The sequence below is a fragment of the Suricata suricatta genome, chromosome 9 (genome assembly GCF_006229205.1).
Source record: "Suricata suricatta isolate VVHF042 chromosome 9, meerkat_22Aug2017_6uvM2_HiC, whole genome shotgun sequence".
In the NCBI taxonomy this organism is placed as follows: domain Eukaryota; kingdom Metazoa; phylum Chordata; class Mammalia; order Carnivora; family Herpestidae; genus Suricata; species Suricata suricatta.
In genome coordinates, this window is record NC_043708.1 from 24,957,397 (window position 1) to 24,979,344 (window position 21,948).

General features: G+C 42.2%; 1 protein-coding gene across 3 annotated transcripts in view; it reads right to left on the bottom strand.

The window, feature by feature from the left end:
• Positions 1 to 20,871, bottom strand: part of GPATCH2L (G-patch domain containing 2 like) — a 54,726-nt gene extending 33,855 nt beyond the window's left edge. For all 3 annotated transcript variants that reach the window (XM_029950735.1, XM_029950733.1, XM_029950734.1), the window contains exons 1-3: positions 20,799 to 20,871; positions 17,934 to 18,605; positions 2,019 to 2,083 (exon numbers count right to left, since the gene is read on the bottom strand). In XM_029950735.1, the coding sequence (XP_029806595.1) occupies positions 2,019 to 2,083; positions 17,934 to 18,595 (727 nt within the window). In that variant the 5' untranslated portion in view covers positions 18,596 to 18,605; positions 20,799 to 20,871. The remainder of the gene's footprint in view (positions 1 to 2,018; positions 2,084 to 17,933; positions 18,606 to 20,798) is intronic.
• Between the last annotated feature and the right edge of the window lie 1,077 nt (positions 20,872 to 21,948).

Below are 21,948 nucleotides of genomic sequence, written 5' to 3' on the forward strand. Positions count from 1 at the left end.
TTCACTACCTCCCTATGATAAGACACCCATGCCTTTTGCCTTTAACCACAGAATTCCAGAGCCTTCTCCTTGAGGCAGAGCATATTCCCTCCTCTCACTGACATAAGGGTTGTCATATAACTTGCTTTAGGTAGTAGAACATTAGCAGATATGATTCAAGCAAAAGCTTTTTAAATATGGTTTGGTCACCAAGCTCTGGTTTGGTCACTGAGCATTCACATCTTCCACCGGGAAAAGTCCTTACAAAGTACAGCCATTGCTCTTCCAGCAGAGGTCCCAGGATGGGATATACCGAATAGATGGATACAAACCTAACTTAAAGCCAGGAGACCAGCTGAGCCCAGGTTAGATCAGCCGAGCCCCACAGCAAGAAATAAAAGTGGTAAATCCCCGAAATTCTGGGGCTGTTAAACAGTATTACCATAATGGAAACTTGACTAATACACGTGATTTCATTCACCTTCCTCCCTCCATTCTTCTGCTACTGTTTCCTATTGGCCAAATCCAAGAAGAAACTGAGGGCAAGAAAAACCCACTGACACAGTTCATAAACATGCCCTGGAGGGGCAAAAGGAACACTGTCTAGGTGGATGATCAAACACTCAAGAAAAGGTGAGGCTGAGATTTCTGGGGAAGACGCCAGCAAAAACAAAGACATGGAAGCAGGAAATAACATCGTTTTGTGCTGAGAACTCTAAGCATCCAAATATCACCAGAATGCATGAAGTTGAAGCAGAGAGAGAAACAGGAAAGCTAGGGCTATCAAATATTCTAAAATCTTCTGATAAAGCAAGGATTCCCCATTAGTAGAAAGGTTTTCCAAAGACCTGAAATTTAATCTGGCATAATTGGTCCACACTTTCTCACACCTCTGTATAATTATACATCGTAATCTTTACAAGACACATTATGATACTTCACAAAACAGGATAAAAACAAAATGAGCAAAAATCTTACTTCTGAGCAGTATACACTAGCTCATTCAAGGAAAGACAACCAGACTTTCCTGGTATGAGAGACCAAAGAATCAAGGTCCTAGCTGCACCCAATCTGGGAGTATATACACACAGCCTCTAATGACACCTAACTCCCTCAGAATCCAAAAGGGACAGAAATGTACCCACAACAACCTCCATTACGGTACGAAGCTCAGCAACCCCATCCATGCCCACAACTCTGACGCGTGGGGGAGACACCCTCCCCCTAATCTCTCTCCAGAATCAGAACTCGGATCCGGAGTCGCACAGTCCCAGGATCCCTTATGGATCAGGTTAGACATGCAGCCATTGTGTTTCTGTCCTTTAATCACTTAACCCTTGAAGAAAAATCATTGGATCCCAAAGCTAGAAGGGACTTTAGACAAATCCCTTATTTAGATGAAAAAAATTACAGTCCAAAGAAGCTATGTGAAACTCTTACTGGAACACAGTGTGGTCCTATGCAAGTGTACCCGAAAAAAACAAGGTCTCATATTACTGTTTCGGTTGTAAAAATAAAAAACTGTTAATTAAATTATACCAGTCTTATCCACAGTATTAAACACTAAACTCCGTCAGTCTTACCATTAGAAAGAAGATGTTTTCTATAACATATTCATCTGGAACATCTGGTCATTTATAAACAGGCTTACAAAAAAATATTCTTTGTAAAAATAACAATGTCTTAATATCCAATTAGAGTTAACACAGAAGAATATTTTTGGTTCTAATTAAAAGCAACTTCCCAAAGTCCCATCCTTGACACTGTATCCCCCTAAACAGTGATTCTCAAAGTCTAAACCACCTGCATAAAAATCACAAAAATTCAGATTCCAGAGGCCAACTCTAGCTAGGCCTATCTGAGTACCGGGACCCCCAAATTTGCAGCTTTAACAGTTCCCCAGGTGGCTCTTATATGCCCTAAAGTTGGGAGAATCCCTGCCTAGACAACCAACCGTATGCTCAGTGAGTTATTCCTATGGTCGTTAGAATCTTCCCAGAAATACTCAACGAACATCCCAAAGCTGGGATCGAGATTACCTTGCCGTCCTTCGTCGTTGGTAAAGAGCCCTGTGTCACTGCTGCTACACACACTGCTGGTTTCACTGAAAGAGAAAGAGTCAAACACAAGAGAACACATCAGCTCCTGTCAAAAACAAAGCAGTATCCACTGTTCCACTGTTCAGGTTTTCAAATCAAAACATCCTGTTTGCCTAATTTCACTCCAGCTCATTAGCCAATCAGAAATGTCTATTTCATAATTAAGCCATAGAGGAAAGCTTATTTTCCTGCAAAACAAAATACAGGGAAAATTCTAAAACTTTTACTCCTATTTCAAAGTACTTTAAAAATATCAAAAGCCACTTTATTAGGTCAGCACTAGAAAGTTATGTAGTGGGGCACCTGGGTGGGTCGGTTGGTTAAGGGTCCAACTCTTGATTCTGGCTCAGGTCATGAACTCACAGTTCATGAGATCGAGCCCTGCCTCGGGTCCTGTGCTGACAGTGCTTGGGATTCTCTCTCTCTCTCTCTCTCTCTCCTTGCTCTCTGCCCCTCCCCCGGCTCTCTGCCCCTCCCCCGCTCACTCTCTCAAAATAAACAAACTTTTTTAAAAAAGTTACTTATTAAGGCTCACAGAAGTAATCGCAACTTGGTTGGATGTATTAAACAACACAAATTTAGCAATCAGGTTTTTTTAAATACTGTTAACTATCGGTTTCAAATGAAGCTGTCCAACTTGAAGACATCTAGCATCTCTCAAGCTTTGCCCCCATTTACAAAGTGGCAAACAAAAATCCATGAACAGGGGAAAAAAGGCAGTGTGACCAAAGTCATATTTTCTAAATTTAATGTCTTCTTGATATGAAGTAGAAACAACAAAATTCATTTTCAAAACAGAAAGCTAAAAATAAAAACGTATGAACAAACTCCATTTGAACCCAGTGAAATAAAACTTTTGCTCTGTAGAATTGTTCAATTTGCTTCCTTTTCCAAGCTATTACCAACAATTGATTGTGCCTCTTCTGACGCTGTAATTTCTTTAGCCTAATCTTCATGAAATCTGATCTGATTCAAGAAAAACTTCTCTATCCTTTACAATTTTAGCTATTCCCTTGATTGGGAATGTTTCCTTCCAAACCTGTCAAATTTTTTTTTTATCTACTCTGACATATTTATCATATTGCATAAGCAATAGGCTTGGCAAAATCCCAGTCTACATTTCTGGATCAAAAATGTGAAAATATTTTGTATTTTTGCAACATGCCTAAATATCTCCCCAACACAAAATCCTTAAAAGTGCTGATTAAATTAAGTGGCGGTGCTCTTTCCTCTCTTAAGTTTTATCTCTGAAGAGATCCAAGAAATCTGCTGTAGCAAGAGCCAATAAAACACACTCAACTTATTTAAACGTTCTTTCATTTTATTTTCTTCTGTACTTATGATGAGAACTTTCTCAGGTGCCGCTGTGAGAAAGGTGTCACAAAACTACACTACTGGATTCTGATGGACTTGGAACGTTCAAGGAGCCCTGCGGGTAACCCCAGAGGCCGTCCCCTCTGAGCACCGCACTCTTCTGAGTTCAAGGACCTGGGCCTGCTGAACTTAATGGTGTTACTTTAGTGTTTTTAGCAAGTTCCTAAGAATATCAGTGGTCTAACTTGAGTCCTACTGCACATTCTCTCATATTACCACTTTATTATCCTCATCTGGCCTCAAAGATAGAGCAAATTTGATATCATTTCAACTCCTCTTCACAATAAGGAGGGCTTAAAAAGCACATTAAGCCATGGAACAGATAGATACTCTATCCCATCTTCATGTTATATATACTTTGATAGTTAGCAGTACCACTAACTGAGATTTAGGGGTCAGCACATGACAGCCTGCCACCTATTTCTGCATGACCTGTGAGCTAAGAATGGTTTTTACAGTAAAAAAAGACATCAAAAGAGGAATATTTTGTGACATGGGGGAACGATATGAAATTCAAATTTCAGTGTCCATAAAGTTTTATTGGAACAGAGCCACAGTTACTCATTTATATATCATCGATGGCTGCTTTCACACTACAACTTTGAAACTGAGTAGTTGCAACACAGAATACATTACACACAAATCCCTAAAATATTTACTATCTGGCTCTTCACAGAGGAAGTTTGCTGATCCCTACTCTACAAGTACTACAAGTTCTACTCTGTTGAGTATTTACAATTAGAAAATTAAAACTCTTAGCTTTATTACAAAATCTATCAATTATTCTGCCCATTCATTTCCAGCCATCTGTAAGTACTACAAAACACAGTGCTTCCTTGATCCTTTTTTGCACAGACACTGTTCTCTCCCTGTATCTAAGAAATCCGTCGGATCAAGAAAGGTGCTGGTACCCTAAAGCCTTCCTGTCACTGTACATTTTCTACATGTGTCGACAGCATTTAAGAAGACTCACAGTTTTCCAAAGAGCTTGGATTAAACTTGTCTATAAGCTTTCTAGATACAGTTAATTCAAGGAATGGCAATGATGTCACAGAAATATCACCAGGATTTTAAGACTATGACCAAGGGAGATTGTGTATTTTCTTCACAGAGAAAACAGTTCATCTCTTACAGCATGCTTATGACATAAAAGTATCAGCAGACTACTGGTATCTGGAAATAACTATTATATTGGATAGCATCTGCTAATTCTATTTATTCCCTCAGAAGACCTTGCATTGTGGAAATCTAGTCACATGTAAGAAACCGTTAGCATAATCTGATGAGGAAGAAGACAAAAGTGGGAACTCTGTGGGGTGTCTGCCCGTGAACACTATGATACAGCACACAAAAGTGTAGTGCTAGCTAGAAAGTAGAAGCAAGTATTTCCTCTTCCAATTATAAGACAAAATTGTCCAGTCCTGTAGACTTCATTCACTTCTGGCTCAGAGATCTTCTTTGAAAAAAAAAATCACATTAGTGAGACTTTAATAATGAGTTAGTCAACTATAAAATGTTAATTTATGGGGTGCCTGGGTGGCTCAGTCAGTTAAGCACCCGGCTCTTGATTTCAGCTCAGCTCAGGATCTCACTGTTTGTGAGTCTGAGCCCTACATTTGTGCTGATGATGCAGAGCGTGCTTGAGATTCTGCCTTCCTCTCTCTCCGTCCTTCCCCTACTTGCTCTGTCTCTCAAAATAAATTAAAAAAACTTTTTAAAATATTAATTTAGCTAAATAGAATGTTTAACACTCTATTAAAACTAAGCTCCTATCTTTCAATAAACACAAGTTTCTTTTAGCACCTTTGTAGTTCACAAGGTCAAAAAGTTAAACGGTTTCAGAATCCTACAATTTTTCTTATTCCGAAACCTTCAAATTTCTTTATAACTTTTTTGCCATGAGCCTTTTTACTAGGCAAGGAAAAACACTCTGCTCCTCATTTTTATAAGAAAAAAGTGATCCTACCTTTAGTGTCCACTCTACTTGTGGTCCTCTGAAGTTTAGTCAGGAAGACAGAAACTCGGCCTTTGTAACCTTCAGAAAAAGTAACTAGACAAACCCACAAAGATAGCAGGTGTGAAAGCCCGTCTTTTCCTAAAATGGCAGCAACTCCCTTACGCAGCAAGGCCTCTGGTCTCTGCTCCGGGAACTATTCTGCACTCCCTGTTCTCACACGATTCTCATCTATAAATAGTTTGCATTAAAAAAAAAATCTTCCTAGAATATTTCTAAAATGTCTAAAAATGTATGAACCCTACAAATAATTTATACATCATTCAAAAAATTCAATCCCAAATTGGGGCAATTAAAGTAGTTTCTCACAGCAAAAGGAGGAAGACCCCCCCCATTTCTCTTAAACCTTTACTCATTCGCTTAGTAAGCACTGTTTACCATACACCAGAAACCACTCTGCCCAGTCCTAAAACTAACAAGGAAGCATTTCAATACCAATATAAAGGTGTACATTTTATAAGGAACCTAGTCCAGACCAGAGGAGAAGGATGTGAAAAGGAAGAATGCTTTCCAATGAAAAATATTCTGCAAATAAGGGGGTGTGCACACCTACAATTTAACCATGTAATACTGGGGAAATCTCATCTTAGAAATCAGAAAACACCTCAAAAGTATTTTTTGTGTGAACAAAAATAGTAATAATACATCATACTTCTATACAATGGTTCTCACTAAAAAATGTTCCCACACTTAATTCAGCAACATAGCCACCATTTAAAATAAGACACAAGTAAAATTAAAGACTGGGTTAAAGCCTGGGCTCTAGACCACCAATTGTATTACCTAATTATTACTGTATGTTAGAAAAGCAAGTGAGCCACATCCAGCTGAAATAACAGATGTGTAAAGAAAATCACACGAACCTGCAGTGCCAGAGGCCTCCCTCCTCCACCATTTTATTATGAACACTTGGAAACATACGGAAAGGTTGAAAGAAGTTCCAGTTACCGTAAACTCATACTCCATCATATCATCTACAATGGACATTTTGCTTTTTTTGTTTTATCACACATCTTTCCCTCTAGCCTTCCCTCCTGGCCATCTTTGTAATCCAAGGCACTCTTGGTAGACCAGATGACTGGCATCCACTCTCAGAGAGGTAGATTATCATAGGAATCAAGCCTAATACAACACTGATGTCCCTCATCCACTTGAATAATTAATTCCAGGGCAAACACTCTTAGCTAAATATTGTAAACCTTGGTATGAACTTTAAAATGCTTTCATCTGAACGGCTCATCTTTCCAAGTTCTGAAAGTGAACTGGCTGCCCTCTTGAGCAATTAAAGGGTATTTTTTCAAGTTAGCAAAAACTCTCCGTTTACCAAGTTTTAAAAACTACACTATTTTTGTTCTATAGATTTGGCCTCAGTTCTCTAAATTTGAAACTTATGCTTGTTGGTAAAAGTAAAGTCAATGAAGTGAAAACCCCCTATCAGCACCTAGAAACATTAGCAGTAGCTCTCCACTGAAAGCAATTTTACCCCCTTCTCCCCACCCCAACTCCCGCCCTGTACCCGCAGGGTCATTTGGCAATGTCTAGAAACATTTTTGTTAGTCAGGACTTGGAGCAGGGGAGAGGGGTTGGTGTCCTACAGGCATCTACTGCGGCTGAACACCCCACACTGCACAGGACAACCCTCACAACAGAGAATTATCGGACTCAAATGTCAGTAGTGTCAAAGTTGAGAACCCCATCTACAGGGTACAGCGGACAGGGTTATCAAGTTAAGTGAAACCACTTAAGAGGAGAGGACGCTGTGCACTTCTGCTGGATAAAGCCAGCCTTCAGGGACAGAGGTCAACACCCCACAGTAGCAGCAATGCCATTCTCCTGCCAGGGCCTCAAAGTCTGAGGCTTCTGGGTCCCAGGAATCAGGAGAAGGTGGCAGGACATTCTGGCCAACTGAACCAGCCCAAGAGCTGCACAGATCACTCCGCCCCGTCTAGCCCAGGCAGAGAGAAGAATCAGGTAGAAGAGAGAGGTCCAGGGAAAGAGCTCACTCATCTGAGTCTCCCCAGCGCCTAGCACAGCACCCGGCACACAGCAGGCGTTCAGCAAATGTTAGGTAAATGGAATGAATGCCTTCAGATCAGCTCTGTTGCCTCCCCTTGTATGGCCTCCGTTCTGATCACTTCGCTCTCTAACCGTTCCCGCGAGGCTGTTCTGAGGACGGCACGGTACGAGGCACGCGGACCCACTTTGTGGCCGCTAGGATCCCGTACAGAGGCAGAGGATGAAGGTTCCAAAGCTACTTCCAAGGTGCTGATTCTTGTATGCGCCCAATATTATGATTTTAGTGGCTAGTAGTGGCAATTCCCTGTCTTTTTATTAAATAGTAATCTAAATTCTATAGGACTCTCAATTATACTTCAGTAAAGAAAAAACAACATTCTATGGGACTCGAATCTGTTTTCACTTTGAATGGAAAGACAAATGTGGCCTAGGAAGTCTAATATTTTCTCTATATGAAGTTTCATCCAAGAGAGGGAGACACAGCTCTCAGCAGATATCCAAACTAAGTGTCTCAAGAAGGGACTTGGCACTTGAGTGGAGTTCAAGCAAATTAGTAATAATAATAATTATTATTAATAAGAAAACTATTAATAGTATAAAAGCATTAGTAAGAGAATAATTCTATATCAACAGTTCTATATTAATACTTTTAATCAATAATTTTATACTAATTACTTACCAATAATAAAATAGTTCAAATAATTAATAGAAATTATTAATACAGAACTCATTATTGATGCATGTAGTATCACTTACTGAGCTCTACTACAGGCCGGGAAAAGTACTAGGTGCCTTACATTCATTATTACATTTCTTCTACTGCGGTAGAGTAACTCTACGAGGTAACTATGTCAACCTCATGTTACAAATGAAGTAGTGAAGCCTAGAGAGGGCGAGCAAGTTGCCCAACATTATACAGCAAATGAACGTCATAGCCAGGACGGTTTATCCCCAAAGTCCATGAGCTTGCTTATGGGCCACCGAAACATGGGTGGTGCACAGATTCGTTTACCAAGTAATTCCATGTTTTCTCTTCATAAGCTACTTTTAAATTCAGCACTTCTCATTTTCGTTAAATGCTAACAGATTAACTGAACTTGGGAAAGAATGTTCCTTTGCTTGTTGCTAGTTAAAACATTCAGACACAGCTGAAACTCCGTGTTTTGACTATACCTATACCAGCTAAAAATGCATCAAACATGCTGAACACCAAGAAAATGAATTAGGAACTCATTTTGAAAAAGCTCTCCATCTTAATGCCATATCTTGAATTTTAAAAATAATATTCACCTTCAGTATACATACTTAAAATAGAACAAAATATACTCAGTTATCTATACCCTGGACTGTCCTTAGAGTTCCTGAATGCCCTTCCTTGGAAATCAAAGTAAAAACATTCCCCCAAATTCTGGGGACATATCACTCTGAGAATACTCTTCCTGAATCTAGCTTCACACTAAGTCAGGAAAAAATTCCAGAAGATGGGGAACAATTAGACTGTCAGATGACTCCCAATAATCCAGTATCCTGGTATTTCCCACCCTGGTTGGTCTGTGTGACCAATGGCATAGGAAGAAGTAACAGTAGGTCACTTCTGAGATTAGATAATAGAAGACGGTGGCCTCCATCTTGGGCACTCAGTGAGGGCTAGTATGCTCGCTCGCTCACTCGCTCGCTCTCTCAAATCATTCTCCCTTAAGGAAAGCCAACTTCCATGTCTTGAGAATACAAACATGTGGAGGGGCCCATGGAAAGGACCTTACAGTCCAACAGCCTACAAGGAACTGAAATCTGGGAACAGCTCTGAGTGAGCGCGGAAGTGGATCCTTCAGTCCCAGTCATGCCTTGGGACAACTACAGCCTGATCAACAATTTGACTGTGACAATATGAGACTCGGAACCAGAACCACCCAGCTAAGCTACTCCCAGATTCCTGACTTCAGAAACTGTAAATGTTACTTAAAGCTACTAAGTTTTAGGGCAGTTTTTTCTGACGCAATAATAATACAGCAGTTCTATGAATTCTTTTTTGAAAATAATTCCTACTTCCTAGCCCTAACAAGAAGCTTCTAGTTTTAAAAAGACAAATCTCTGAATTCTCTTAATTGGGAGAAAAAACAGCTTGTCCTCTGACTTGACAGCTTGCTAGTTCTTCTATATTCCAAGCCACAGAGGACTGTAAATTTAGAACTGAATAAGAGTTTATAACTATCTCAATTAAAATAAAGAGGTAAAGAATAAGTTTATCGCCTATAATTAAAACAGTGGTATCAATAACACCCGGGTTCCTCACTCGTTAATTATTAACCAAGTACCCTGACTAAGAGAGGTCTTTTACATCGAATTTTAAATGAAACAAGCAGGAGAGAGTATGGCCTCTACCATTATGTTAAAAGATAAGGTGTTTTCATTTCAACTTTTTATTAAATAATGCATTTAACAACATTTTTAAATTGCCTTAGAATTCAGAAAAACAGAAAAGTCACTCCTAGACCCAGAGCCCAAAGACCTCTTTGCTCAATTTTTCCCTCGGTCAAGGTGGCATATTTATAACCGGAGATAGTCAGATTTCAGAGTCTAAAAAATATGACCGAGGGAGAGGGTTTTCAGAGGAATATCTCACACCAACTGCAAAATCATTCCCAAAATAACTTAATAACTTAAGGTAGAAGAATGCAGAGTGAAGGAGTCCGTTTTCGGTTTCCTTCAGAGGACACCGCGAACGCAGCAGCCTCACTGGGTTCACAGGCTTCTGAGCGCAGCCCCTGCAAACATATACTCCGTAAAGATCAGGATTTTCAGGACTCGGCTACTGAGCTAGGGGGCTGTGCCTTGGAGAAGCCCGCCCATCCTTTCACAACCTACCTGTTCTTAGAGCTAATACTGATTCTTCTTCCGTTAGATGAAATGTCTGCAGAGTAAATTTTTGAAGAGCATATATTCTGAGACCTGAATGTCTAAGAATGTCTTTCTGCTGCTTTTCCATGTGAAATCTATCTTGGCTATCTATAACACTCAGGGGGGAGTAGGAGAGCAATCGGCCCCCCATCCCGAAATTCTATAGGCAACCGCAGCCCTTCACATTTAGTACTGTAGGGATAAATGCCAGCCTTGGTTTTATCCCTTTTAAAATTGCTCTTTATACCCAGGGGGCCAGGGTGGCTGTCAGTTAAGCGTCAACTTCAGCTCAGGTCATGATCTCACAGTTCATGAATTCCAGACCCATATCTGGCTCTCTCCTATCAGCACAGAGCCCACTTCAGGTCCTCCCTCGATCTCTCTCTCGATCTCTCTTTCTCTCTTTTTCTCTCTCTCTCTCTCTCTCAAGAATAAACATTAAAAAAAATTGTTCTTTATACCTGTTCCGCCCCTGCACCAATGCGATTCAATGCAGAATGCAAACTTTTGCCCAGATACGTTAAGGTAGTATGTGTCTGTTCATTCATTTTCCTTTTTAATCTTTATAATTTTTCAACCCAAGAATGCTTTTTCTCTTCAGTTCTATTTTTAAAATCATCATTCTATTCCAATGCTTCAGTTTTTTCCTTTGGAATATTTACATACTCAGACAGGGCCTCTATGCTCTGTGCTCCAGATCTATCACCTTCTCTCTCATTTTTACCTCCTCTCTCTACATCTTAGGAGGGCTTCCAAAGTTTTCCAAATCAATTCAATTTTCCACAGAATGAACTGCCTTACCACTGCAATTACATTTCCAATTTCCCTACAATCTGCCTCCCATACTACTGAGTTTTCAAAAAGCCATCTTTCAGTCCTTATGACTTACTGTTCCTGTTTCAAAGTGATTGTCTTTTTGCATACTAAAGACTTTCTAAAATGTTCTTCTGGTTTCCACTGGCAAGCATTTTCGGAGATGTGTTTTTGTTCTAAACCTTCAGGATAACGTTCCTTTCCCTTGTTCTGCGAACTTGTTCAAAGGCCTCTTGTTGAGAACTGGCTTCCTAGAATCCGGTTATCTGCCAATAGAAAGGGTGTGTAAATCACCCTGTCCGTTCTCTCTTCTCTTGGAGATGGGAAACATGCCCTTCTCACATCTACACCTGGCCGAGGTGATGTACAGAGCTCCTGGCCAAACACCCAGTGTCACTGGTGGGCTTTCACCTCATATAACCATGTGGGACCAAGACAGGATCTTTTTCTAATTCTCACTGCCTTATACTGACCCCATTCCAAGAGTCTACAATATATAAAGATGCATAAAACACTACAATTTCTAGAATGCACCATTAAGAGTGATTTTTCCTTCTCTCTCCATGCCAACAGTAAAATTTATTCTTGGAAAATGAATTTCCCAGGACTGAATTTGCAGTGACTGCCTCCTACCCAGAACACAAATACACATAGAGAAAACACTAATTCCTTATCCAAGTATATTCTGGGAGTTAGAGTCTCCAAATCGAAACTCAAAGATACAGATTGGGAAGTACAGCAACCCCTCCTCTCCGCAGCAGAGAAGCTCTGAGCCTCTCACTGATGCCTGAAACTAGTTAGTACTTAACGCTACATATACCATGTTTTTTCCCTATACATCTGTATCTATGATTAATTTTGTAAGTTAAGCTCAGTAAAAGATAAGCAATAACGAATAATACAATATACTATAATAAAAGTTATGTGAATGTGGTCTCTTTCTCTCATCATATCTTCTGCTTCCCCTTCGTATGATCACGTGAGAGGATAAGATGCCCACGGCAGGAGACGAGGTGGGGTGAAGGATGGGGCGCTGTGATGCGGCCAGGCTCCTCCTCCTGCTCCTCCTGAAGCTGTGTCAGAAGGTGGATCATCTGCTTCCAGACCACACCTGACTGAGCGTTAACTACGACCACAGAAGGAAACTGTGGGCAAGAGGGGACTACTGTAAAGGCTGGAAGAACACTGGCTCACACCGCAGCTGCCCGATTTTCTGACTAAAATGGACCTTGCATTTCTGAACAAAGGTCTCTCTGTACCTTCTGGCGTAGGCTTGGCGCTGTCGATGTGGGCTTCCGACTGGGCATCTTATCAGCCTTGTGCTTTGACGGTATCTTGGCAAGAGGCCAACTGTGAGTCCTAACTCCTGGTGATGTGAGTTTACAATGTTTTATATCTTCCTAAATATTTTAATGGACAGCTGATATTGCTTATCAAATGTTTGTCACATTATGAAGTTGCAATGATGCGCTGGAGGGAGACTGTGACTGGAAAGAATGACAGTCTCAGCTGCAAGGGACCTTAGATGTCATGCAGTGTGACCTCGCCAACTCTACAGTAACTCAGTGCGTGGTCACTAAGCCCAGGCTTGAACCCTTCAGTGACCCAGAACCCATTACCTGGTGAAACAATTCATTTCATTTTTCTAGAGTTCGAGTTTTTAGAATGTTGTATTTGATAATGAGGCAACGTCTAACTCTCTGTACTTTCCATTTTTACCAGTCGGACCTTCATTCTCTGGAGTTGCATGGAATAATCCTAACACACTTCTTTCAAGAGACAAATGTTCAAATACAGTAGTATTAAAATCCATCTCCCAAGTTGTTTTTCCCAGTTGTTCCTAAGGGTACACTAGAAGAAGTCTGCACAGCCCTTTGGAAGCACGCTATGCTAGCGATTCGGCACTCTCAAGTGCAGTAGTACCGTCTGCAACAATGTAAACATACTCTTGGTCGGCATCTCCAGTCATGGAACAGGAAAAAGGGCAACATCAACCTACCACATACATTCTTTCCAGTATTCCCTGATTAATGACCTCCACTTGCAAAGGAGGCTACTTACCTTAACCATGAAATAATGAATGCTATTGATCCAACAAGCTACTGCTATAGGGGGTTACGGATCACCCAATCTGTGGTTAAAATGGTCCTCATTTAGCGAGTTCACTGTCACAAACACCTGGAGCAGAGCATGCTCATAATTAAAGAGTTTGGAGGAGGTAAAGTGAGAGGTGATGGACAGAAATCTCAGCTTTCTCCCATTTATTCTTGCTTCTGAGCTATTGTTTGTGTCAGAAGGGATATTGATTTTCTATAAAAATAAGAAAACAAGAGGCACCAAGGGGCTGCAGAAGGTCAGTGTGGGCTGGGGAAGAAGGGGGGAGGCTTAGCACTCTGTCTCTGTCACTTGCCTTCCAAGAGAAGGAATATTTTCTTTCCTGTGAGATCGGCCTCTAATACATCACCTTGGGAAGGCTCCTGACTGAGACTTCAGACCAACACCAAACCAATTCACTTAGAAAAGAAGCTAAACTATATTTAAGGGGAACAAACAAATGATGCGTTAGTGAAGAATAGAGCAAAATTAGGCATGAATCACCTCGTAACTGCAATATGACAATATGAATAAAGACAGTAGAAAGGAATTTTACGAAAGAATTGCTCCATTCTAGAATGGAACACACATACACAGGAAAATTACTAAAATAATAACTGATCTTTTTGCCGGCATAAAAAACTATTATATCATAACCACTTTCAAGTCCTCAGAACTCTTGAGGGATTGGCTGGATAAAACTGAAGGAAGAACAGAAAAGTAAAAAGAATTACTGGTTAAATTTAAAACTTTTCCATGGTTAATTAGTAAAGTGAATTTAAGGAAATTAGAAAGAAAGCTCTCTGACTGAGACACACATTTTCAAATCTAAAACACCTGATACATATATTTAAGAGTTCTATCCACTGATGAGGCTAAATTAAGCCTAAGGATCACCTTCATCCTAATAATTTTACAAGTTGGGTCATACACACACAATCTTCAATACCACTGATCAAATGTAAAGTTCTACACTTGACCTGGATATGAACAAAGATGCACATCCAAACAGATTTACAAAAGAGCAACCAAGGAGATTCGTAAAAATAATTGCTAATGCAGGAAAAAGGTAAGAATATTTTGAGAGAATCAACTCACCAAAACAGTAATAATATCCAAATCATAAATTATTATCTACTGAAACACACTCTGATGCTAGTCCTATTCACAAGGTATGCTTCATAATCGAGGCAAGATTTTAGTTCCAGCTTACTGGTCAGAGGCTGAGCATAATCTGCAGAGTAAGTCAGGCACCCCTCTTTCTCCAGAGGAGATTTACGGGGGAAAAATCACAAGGCACTTCTGTTTGTAACTGCAGATGAAACAATGTAAGTCAAGGCACATTTAAGACTCCTAAATGATTAGATTCTAAAGACGAATTGTTCTCATTTTAAGTCTGCTACTATTCCACCTTAACTCCCCTCCCAGCTGCGAGGACTTGGGCATCCACGTTACTAAAAGAACTCTGACGGGCGTCCGGGTGGCTCAGCCCGTTAAGCATCCAACTCTTGATTTTAGCTCAGCTTATGATCTTGCGGTTCATGAGATCAATCCCCACGTCAGGCTACATGCTGACAGTGTGGAGCCTGCTTGGGATCCTCTCTTTCCCTCTCTCTCTGCCTCTCCCCCACTTAATGCTCTCAAAATAAATAGACAAAAAAAAAACCCCACAATTTTAAAAGAACTCTGAAGTCATGTACCAGGCAGACAGCCCAAATAGGGTAACCAGGCCTTCTCCATTTGAAAAGAGTAAGAATTTCATATGAATTGCTGTCTATTTCAACTTATCCAGGCTCTCAGGTGACTAGAATGTTTATTATCACAACCTGACTACAATGTGCAATAGATGTGTCTGAAGTAAGAAGGGACTGGAAGCGCCTCACTGCTAGACTACAGACTGCGTCTGGAACCACACGTGGACTGCTCTATTAAGAGCAGAGAGAGTCAACAGTCTCTCATATACAATTATGTCGCAACTTAACAAGAACTCTGGGGAAGAGATACACACAAGCTATCACTGCAAAAAATAATGTTTAAAAATCACTATTCTTGAGGCACCTGGGTGGTTCAGTGGGTAGTGTCCACCTTTTGATTTCGGTTCAGATCATGATCCCAGGGTCCTGGGCTCAAGAGCCCCGCATCAGGCTCCACACTGAACATGGGGAACCTGCTGGGGATTCTCTTTCCCTCACTCCTCTCCTCCACTCATGCACGCTTCTCATTCTCTCTCAAATGAAAAAAAAAAAAGTGATTCTCAACAGTAAATTATCTGGAATATATGTTTGATATTGACACAAACTTGAACACCTCAATTGAGGGTTTTTATATTGTGAAAGGCTGTAAATTGACGAAACATTTGTTTGATTAAAAACAGCATGACAGGGGGCGCCTGGGTGGCTCAGCTGGTTAAGCGTCAGATTTCAGCTCGGGTCATGTTCTCACACACAGTTCCTGGGTTCGGGCCGCATCAGGCTCTGTGCTGACAGCTAGCTCAGAGCCTGGAGCCTCTCTTCAGATTCTGTGTCTCCCTCCCTCTCTGACCCTCCCCTGCTCATGCTGTCTCTCTCTCTCTCTCTCTCTCTCTCTCTCTCAAAAATTAATAAAACATTTAAAAAATATTTTTAAAAAAACAGCATGACGGGGCACCTGGGGCGCCTGGGTGGCTGAGTTTGGTTAAGTGTCTGACTTCAGCTCAGGCCATGATCTCACGGTTCATGAGTATGAGCCCCATGTCCGGCTCTGTGCTGGCAGCTCAGAACCTGGAGCCTGCTTCGGATTCTGTGTGTGTGTCTGTCTCTCTGACAATCCCCTGCTCGTACTCTGTATCTCTCTCTCAAAAATAAACATTAAAAAAATTTTTTAAAGAACAATTAAAAAATAAATAAGCATTAAATTTTTAATAAAAAAAAGCACGATAAAAAAACCTTTATAACCCAAAATTATACATATATATATTGAGTAAATAGGTCTTAGGACACACAGTCGAGGAAAATTAGGGAAGCCAAGTTATCAACCTACCCAGCTGTGCAGACCTACAAGTATAAAGTTAGTGAGGAAAACTGTTCAAGCTGGCCTAAACCCACCCATGAGAAAGGTACGGGCATACAGACCTAAGCAGCCTTTCCTACTACTGACACAGCCTCACCTCACAGTTCCTAAGATTTATATCTTGTTTTTCAGGCAAACTTGAGAAGCAAAGTCCTAGGAAAGGTCACATATTCTACAGTTGTAAAAGTTAAGATGAGTTAAGAGCCGTGGAAAAGGCAAACTCAAAGGGCAGCAAAACATGGCGGTTAGGTATGAACTTTGGGATCAGATTTGATACCTAGTTTTGCCACTGGCTGACCATGGGCAAATCATCTAAATGCCACTAACCTCCATCTCCTCTTCCATAAAGCACAAATAGCGGTGTCTGCCGTCCTGCGGAGTTCTGAACGTTCAGCTGGGACTACCCTCCCACGAGGCAGCACCCACAAAGGCACTTGGTTTGATACAAGTAAGGGGCTGGGAACAACGTCAAGATGAACAACGTCAAGATGAACAACGTCAAGATGCCAAACATCCTGTAAAGCACGGCACGGTCCCTCAGCACAAGGAACTGCCCCCATTCAAAACACCAAGAGGGCCGCCTGGATGCCTCAGTGGGCTAAACGTCTGACTCTTGATTTCAGCTCAGGTCATGATGTTGCAGTTTGTGGGACTGAACCCTGAGGCGGGCTCAGAGCTGACAGTGTGAAGTCTGTTTGGGAATCAGTCTCTCTTCTCCCCCCTAACTCTCTCTCTGCCCCTCCCCCACTCTCACTCTCTCAAAATAAACAGACATTAAAAACAAAACAAAAATAACACCAAGAGCATCCTCCTGGAGAAAGAGATATCACACATTAATATTAAAGTATCATGGTAGGGATTATCAATGTACCTAGGACTATCTGGGATGTAAAAAAAAAAGTAACCAAAAACTACACTGACATTTTAAAGACGCATCCAACAGACACAAATATTTCTGGCTCAATGACATTTGGTGGAAGACTAATGGGATTCAATACTGTTATTTTCAAAGCCCCATCCTGTGTTTCAGACAACTTCAATGTCGGCCATAAAAAATAAACTCAACAGAGTCAAACTGTAAAACTGTAAGTAGTAGAGAACAGAATTAAAGCCCAGTATCTGAAGACAAGACTCTTATTGGGTAAAGGAAGCTTACTAGAAACGTACACAAACTCCATGTTCCCGGCACCAGCATTTTCTCGTGCGCGTGTGTGCACCTGCACGCAAACACACACACACCGGCCTCTGCTGAGACCCTGGTTCTAACAATATCGATGTATGAACTTCACGGCATAAACAGCAATAAATTGTTTTTAAAATGAAATTCTTGGTTATGCATGTGAAAAACACATTTTAAACAATTTCTAGGAACCAACGTGTTTCATTATATATAGCTTGCTTGACATAGGGAAATAGAATGTGCATGTACTTTAAAAAGCTAGAGATAAACCCTAGCCGAGTGGTTAAAGGAGGGCTACGAAGTCAACATGACAATGGCTGGCTCTGAAAGAAAGCTGAAGTCACCACGACCGACCGTGAATTTGCACCTAGGGTAAAAACAACCAGGAGAATCTCTGACTTGGTAAGGGAGATCTCACCATTCCGACATGTTCTCATCAGACCCCTGCTTTTGTTCATCCGCTTCACACTCCATCCTTTCTTTCCTTCCGGTCTTGCTCAGGAAAGTCCTATTGTCTGCCGATTCGCACAACCCGTGACCCGATGAGGTCCAGGGAGTATTCTCCTTCCAGCGGGACAGACGCTGCTTCTTGGCAGACTTGAACCTGCAGCCTCTTTCATAGCTCCAATCTGACACCTTGAGCTTCTGCTGAAGGCTGGCGGCCACCTCTGACGTCACTCTCTTCACTTTCCGCCGGCGCCGGAGCGGCCGACAGGGTGCGTTCTCAGTGAAGGAGTCAGATTCGTGCCAAGAGTGTTGCTTACTCTTAACAATGGCATTGAGAGCTGGGTGCCGTTTGGCTACCATCGTGTCATCAGAGTCACTAAAATTGGCCACGGGGGCCACTTCTCGACAATCCTTAATGGCCTCATCGAGACTTGACTCCGAGGCCTCGCTGTAGCAGCAGGTGTGCTCCGCCAGGTGGGTGAAGTCTGACCGGCGCTTCCGGCCTCTCCTTTTGCGAAGCTGCCGCCTCTGCTGCCGGGGGCTCAGGGCCATCTCCTCCCACAGCTCACCAAGCTTATTCTGCTCAGACGTCTGCTCCAAGGCTGAGGCTAAGTCATGCACCAGCTCATCCATGAGGCCACATCTGCCAAAAGGAAGTCCAGAAAAACAAAAGAGAAAAGGAAAGCCTGAACAGGATCTGTCGCTTTAGAATAATTTTATAAAATAGCTCATGGCAGTGCAGAGTTCACCCAATCTACAGAAAATAAACTCCCCTTTCATCTGGCTACACATAAGGCTCTCATCCTACCATCCATGCTCCTTTAAGCCACTAGCATAGGTGTCTGGCCCTTCCTAAGTGCCTGAAGGCAAATGTTCTTAAGCACACACAAAAAAAGTCAAACACTCACTGTATCACAACTAGGATATTAGTAAAAACAAGCAAACCCAGGGGTATAAATCTATCCCCCTTCCCCCCAATTAAGCTCGTCACTAAATTATATAGTAATAAAATCCTGTCATTAGACAGGAGCAGAACAACACACAGCTTCAAAACCATGGCTAAAGAACTGTGCTATGGTCTGGGGTCACTAATTAGAATGCTTGTGGAAGGGAGAAGACAGCTTCGTGATACACTTTAGGGAAGCCTGTTTGCACTTTTAGTGATCCAAGACGTTGTAGCGACTCACATTTGTACCCTGAATGGCAAAAACAGAGGAAGTCTGCACCCATTCTGGTCTCAATTACCTCCTGCAAGCTAGCAGGGAAGGCAATCTGTCAAGTATGTCATATATATTTTTTTTAACAATCAGCAACTTTTAAGCTCTTCTCCCATCCTTCAGAACAGTAAGTGATCACCCTCATTATGTGCTTTAGTACCAATCACACAACAGCAGGACATAACAGGTTGAAATGAAAGAGAGATGGAGTCTCTATGATTTCTAGCCAACTGCTTTCTAAATTTTCCTATTCATTCCTGTCAAACCTTCATACTTTAAGGGGTCACTACAGAGAAAACCTTCCATGGGATGAAGAGCAGTAGGAGCAATTTTCAAAATGCCCTTTTAAAGGGAAGTGTCTAATATAATTTGTACAACAACTTACTAAGTACATATTAAATTAGCACTTTTCCCTAGCCCTTGTTAAGCCCAAAGTATTTCAAGTCCATAATTAGAATTTAAAACTGTTTGGCGCCACTCTCAGACCGTATTTCAGATCATGCAGTTTACATTCTGCAAAGGACTTTCTAAAACCTATTTTCATGCTGTCTCCATGCCAACGAATTCAAAGGGAAGAAAACAGTCTGGCTTATCTGCCACATGGATGGGAGCAATGGGGACACCTAGTTCCACAAGTACCAACCAAATAAAACGTCTCAAAGTGTCAAAAGCCACACAACATAAAATGACCACGTCCCTTTATGTAATACGAAGTAGTTTAAAACGCCATGACGGGTTTGGGAGGCAACTGCCTGTAAGACCAAAACAGAAGTGAGGACAGCCCGTCTACACCTACTTCCTTAATAAAGAATTACTGCCTTAAAAACTCAGGCAACAAGAACTGTACACGTTAACATGGAACAAAGTTACAAAACAACTTGCAGTCGTCTGTGCCGAATCCGTTCCTATCTGAAGGACTGCAAGTCGAACTGTAGGTGACAGAAGAACCTTGAGCTTCCCACACCTTCACTCCCGGGTGCATACTCCCGAAAACTCCCTTGCCCAGCAAGCCTCGAGGAGAGGAAAGGGTAAATCACACAAAGAAAAGCACGGGAAACGGATACAAGTAAAAAGAGGCAGGCGCACGGTGGGAGCAAAAGACAGGGTTGCGGGGAGCTGGGGGGAAGGCAGGTGGCAGGAGGGAGGAAGCAACTTCTCATTCGGGCTCTCCGGGGCAGGGTTTCAGCCCTTCTCGCTTGGGCAGAAACTGCCAAAATACAAGTCCTGGTGACTAACCTCCCTCCGTGATCAGGGGTCGAAACATGGCCACATATGTGAGCAAAACCTGGTTTCGAAGGACTCTCCCTCCAAGCCCCCGGCCCGCCCCCGAGGACTAAGGCGAACGCGGCTCGCGACACCGAGCCCCTCAAGCTGTCGCCTGCCCCAAAGCGCCAGAAAGAAGAAAGAAGAGGTGACTGTCGTCCGGGAGACGCCCGACCCTTATTCCCCGGGATGGGGGCTATGGGCCCTGAAAAACAAGGCCCAGCCACCCTCGCCCCTCCCGCCAACCTTCGCAGCCCCACGGCGCACACGGCCCCTTGGACTCCGCCGGGAGCCGGGATTCCCGTTCACGCCGGCCCCCTGGACCCCGACCCTCTCAACCCACTCCTCCCCCTCACCAGCTGCAGCTGCCACCTCCAATGGCCGCCGCTTATGGGTCCAAGTCTCCCCGCCCGGGTTTCCCTTTCTGACCTCATTTCCGGTATGGGCCGGAGGGGTGGTAGAGTGGAGTGGGTGGGGCTGATGCTTGAGAGGGCCCGCTCCGCCCAGGCGCTTCCGGCCTGTGGCCGCGCCCACTTCCGCCCCACGGAGGGTGGGGCCCTGGAGAAGCCGGGAGAAAAGGATGGGGTCTCGGAGTGTGGGTGGTTTAAGGGCGGGCTGGGTAAGAGATAAGGTCCTCATCAGGGGAGGGACACCCCTCCTCAGACTGGCCTCATCTGCCTTGGGGGCTGTAAGGAAATTGGGCACTAGGGAGGGACCTCGGCCTCGCTCTTGTTTGCTGACCTACTTTTATAAAGAGCGGGTGAAATTGAGGGGAAATGGATCCGAATTCTTAACTGTGAGTGAGAGCTGGTACCACCGATAGGGCGATAGCTTTGTAGTGAATTACTCAGAGTCTTACAAATACGAATTCATTGTACAACAAAACCAGTAAAATTCTATTGGATTATAACTTTAAGTATGAAATTGATACCCGTAAGTCTATACTGATGTAAATAAACTAATGATAAGAATACTGACAAGAATAAAGTAATAAACGAGGATGAGGAGATAAATCTCTGGTGCAGAAGAATTCTGAATTATTTATTTAGATAATCTACCGTTGAAGTATAACTCCCAACCCCTTGAATGTGGGCTGTGCTACTGACCCTTCTAAAGAGTACAGTATGGAAAGAGGGAAAATGAGTATAGTGGAGAAACTAGGCAGGCACTACCACAGTTAGGTGACCAAGGTTAATGTCAACAGGGATAAATTATGTGGATCGTTTGTGGGCTAGATATGATATAATGAAAGGGTCATTTTATCTCTATGATACATTCCTTCTAAGCCCCATAATCCCAGTCTTACAAAGAGAAAAAAAATCAGACAAACCCCAATTGAGGGGCATTCTACAGAATGCCCATCCAGAATTCCTTAAAATTATTAAGGTCAAAAAAGTCAAGAAAAGTCTAGAAATTGTCACAGCTCCAAGAGGAGCCTAAGGAGATGGGACAATGAAATGTAATGTGATCTACTAGATTAAAGACTTGAATAGAAAAAGGACATTA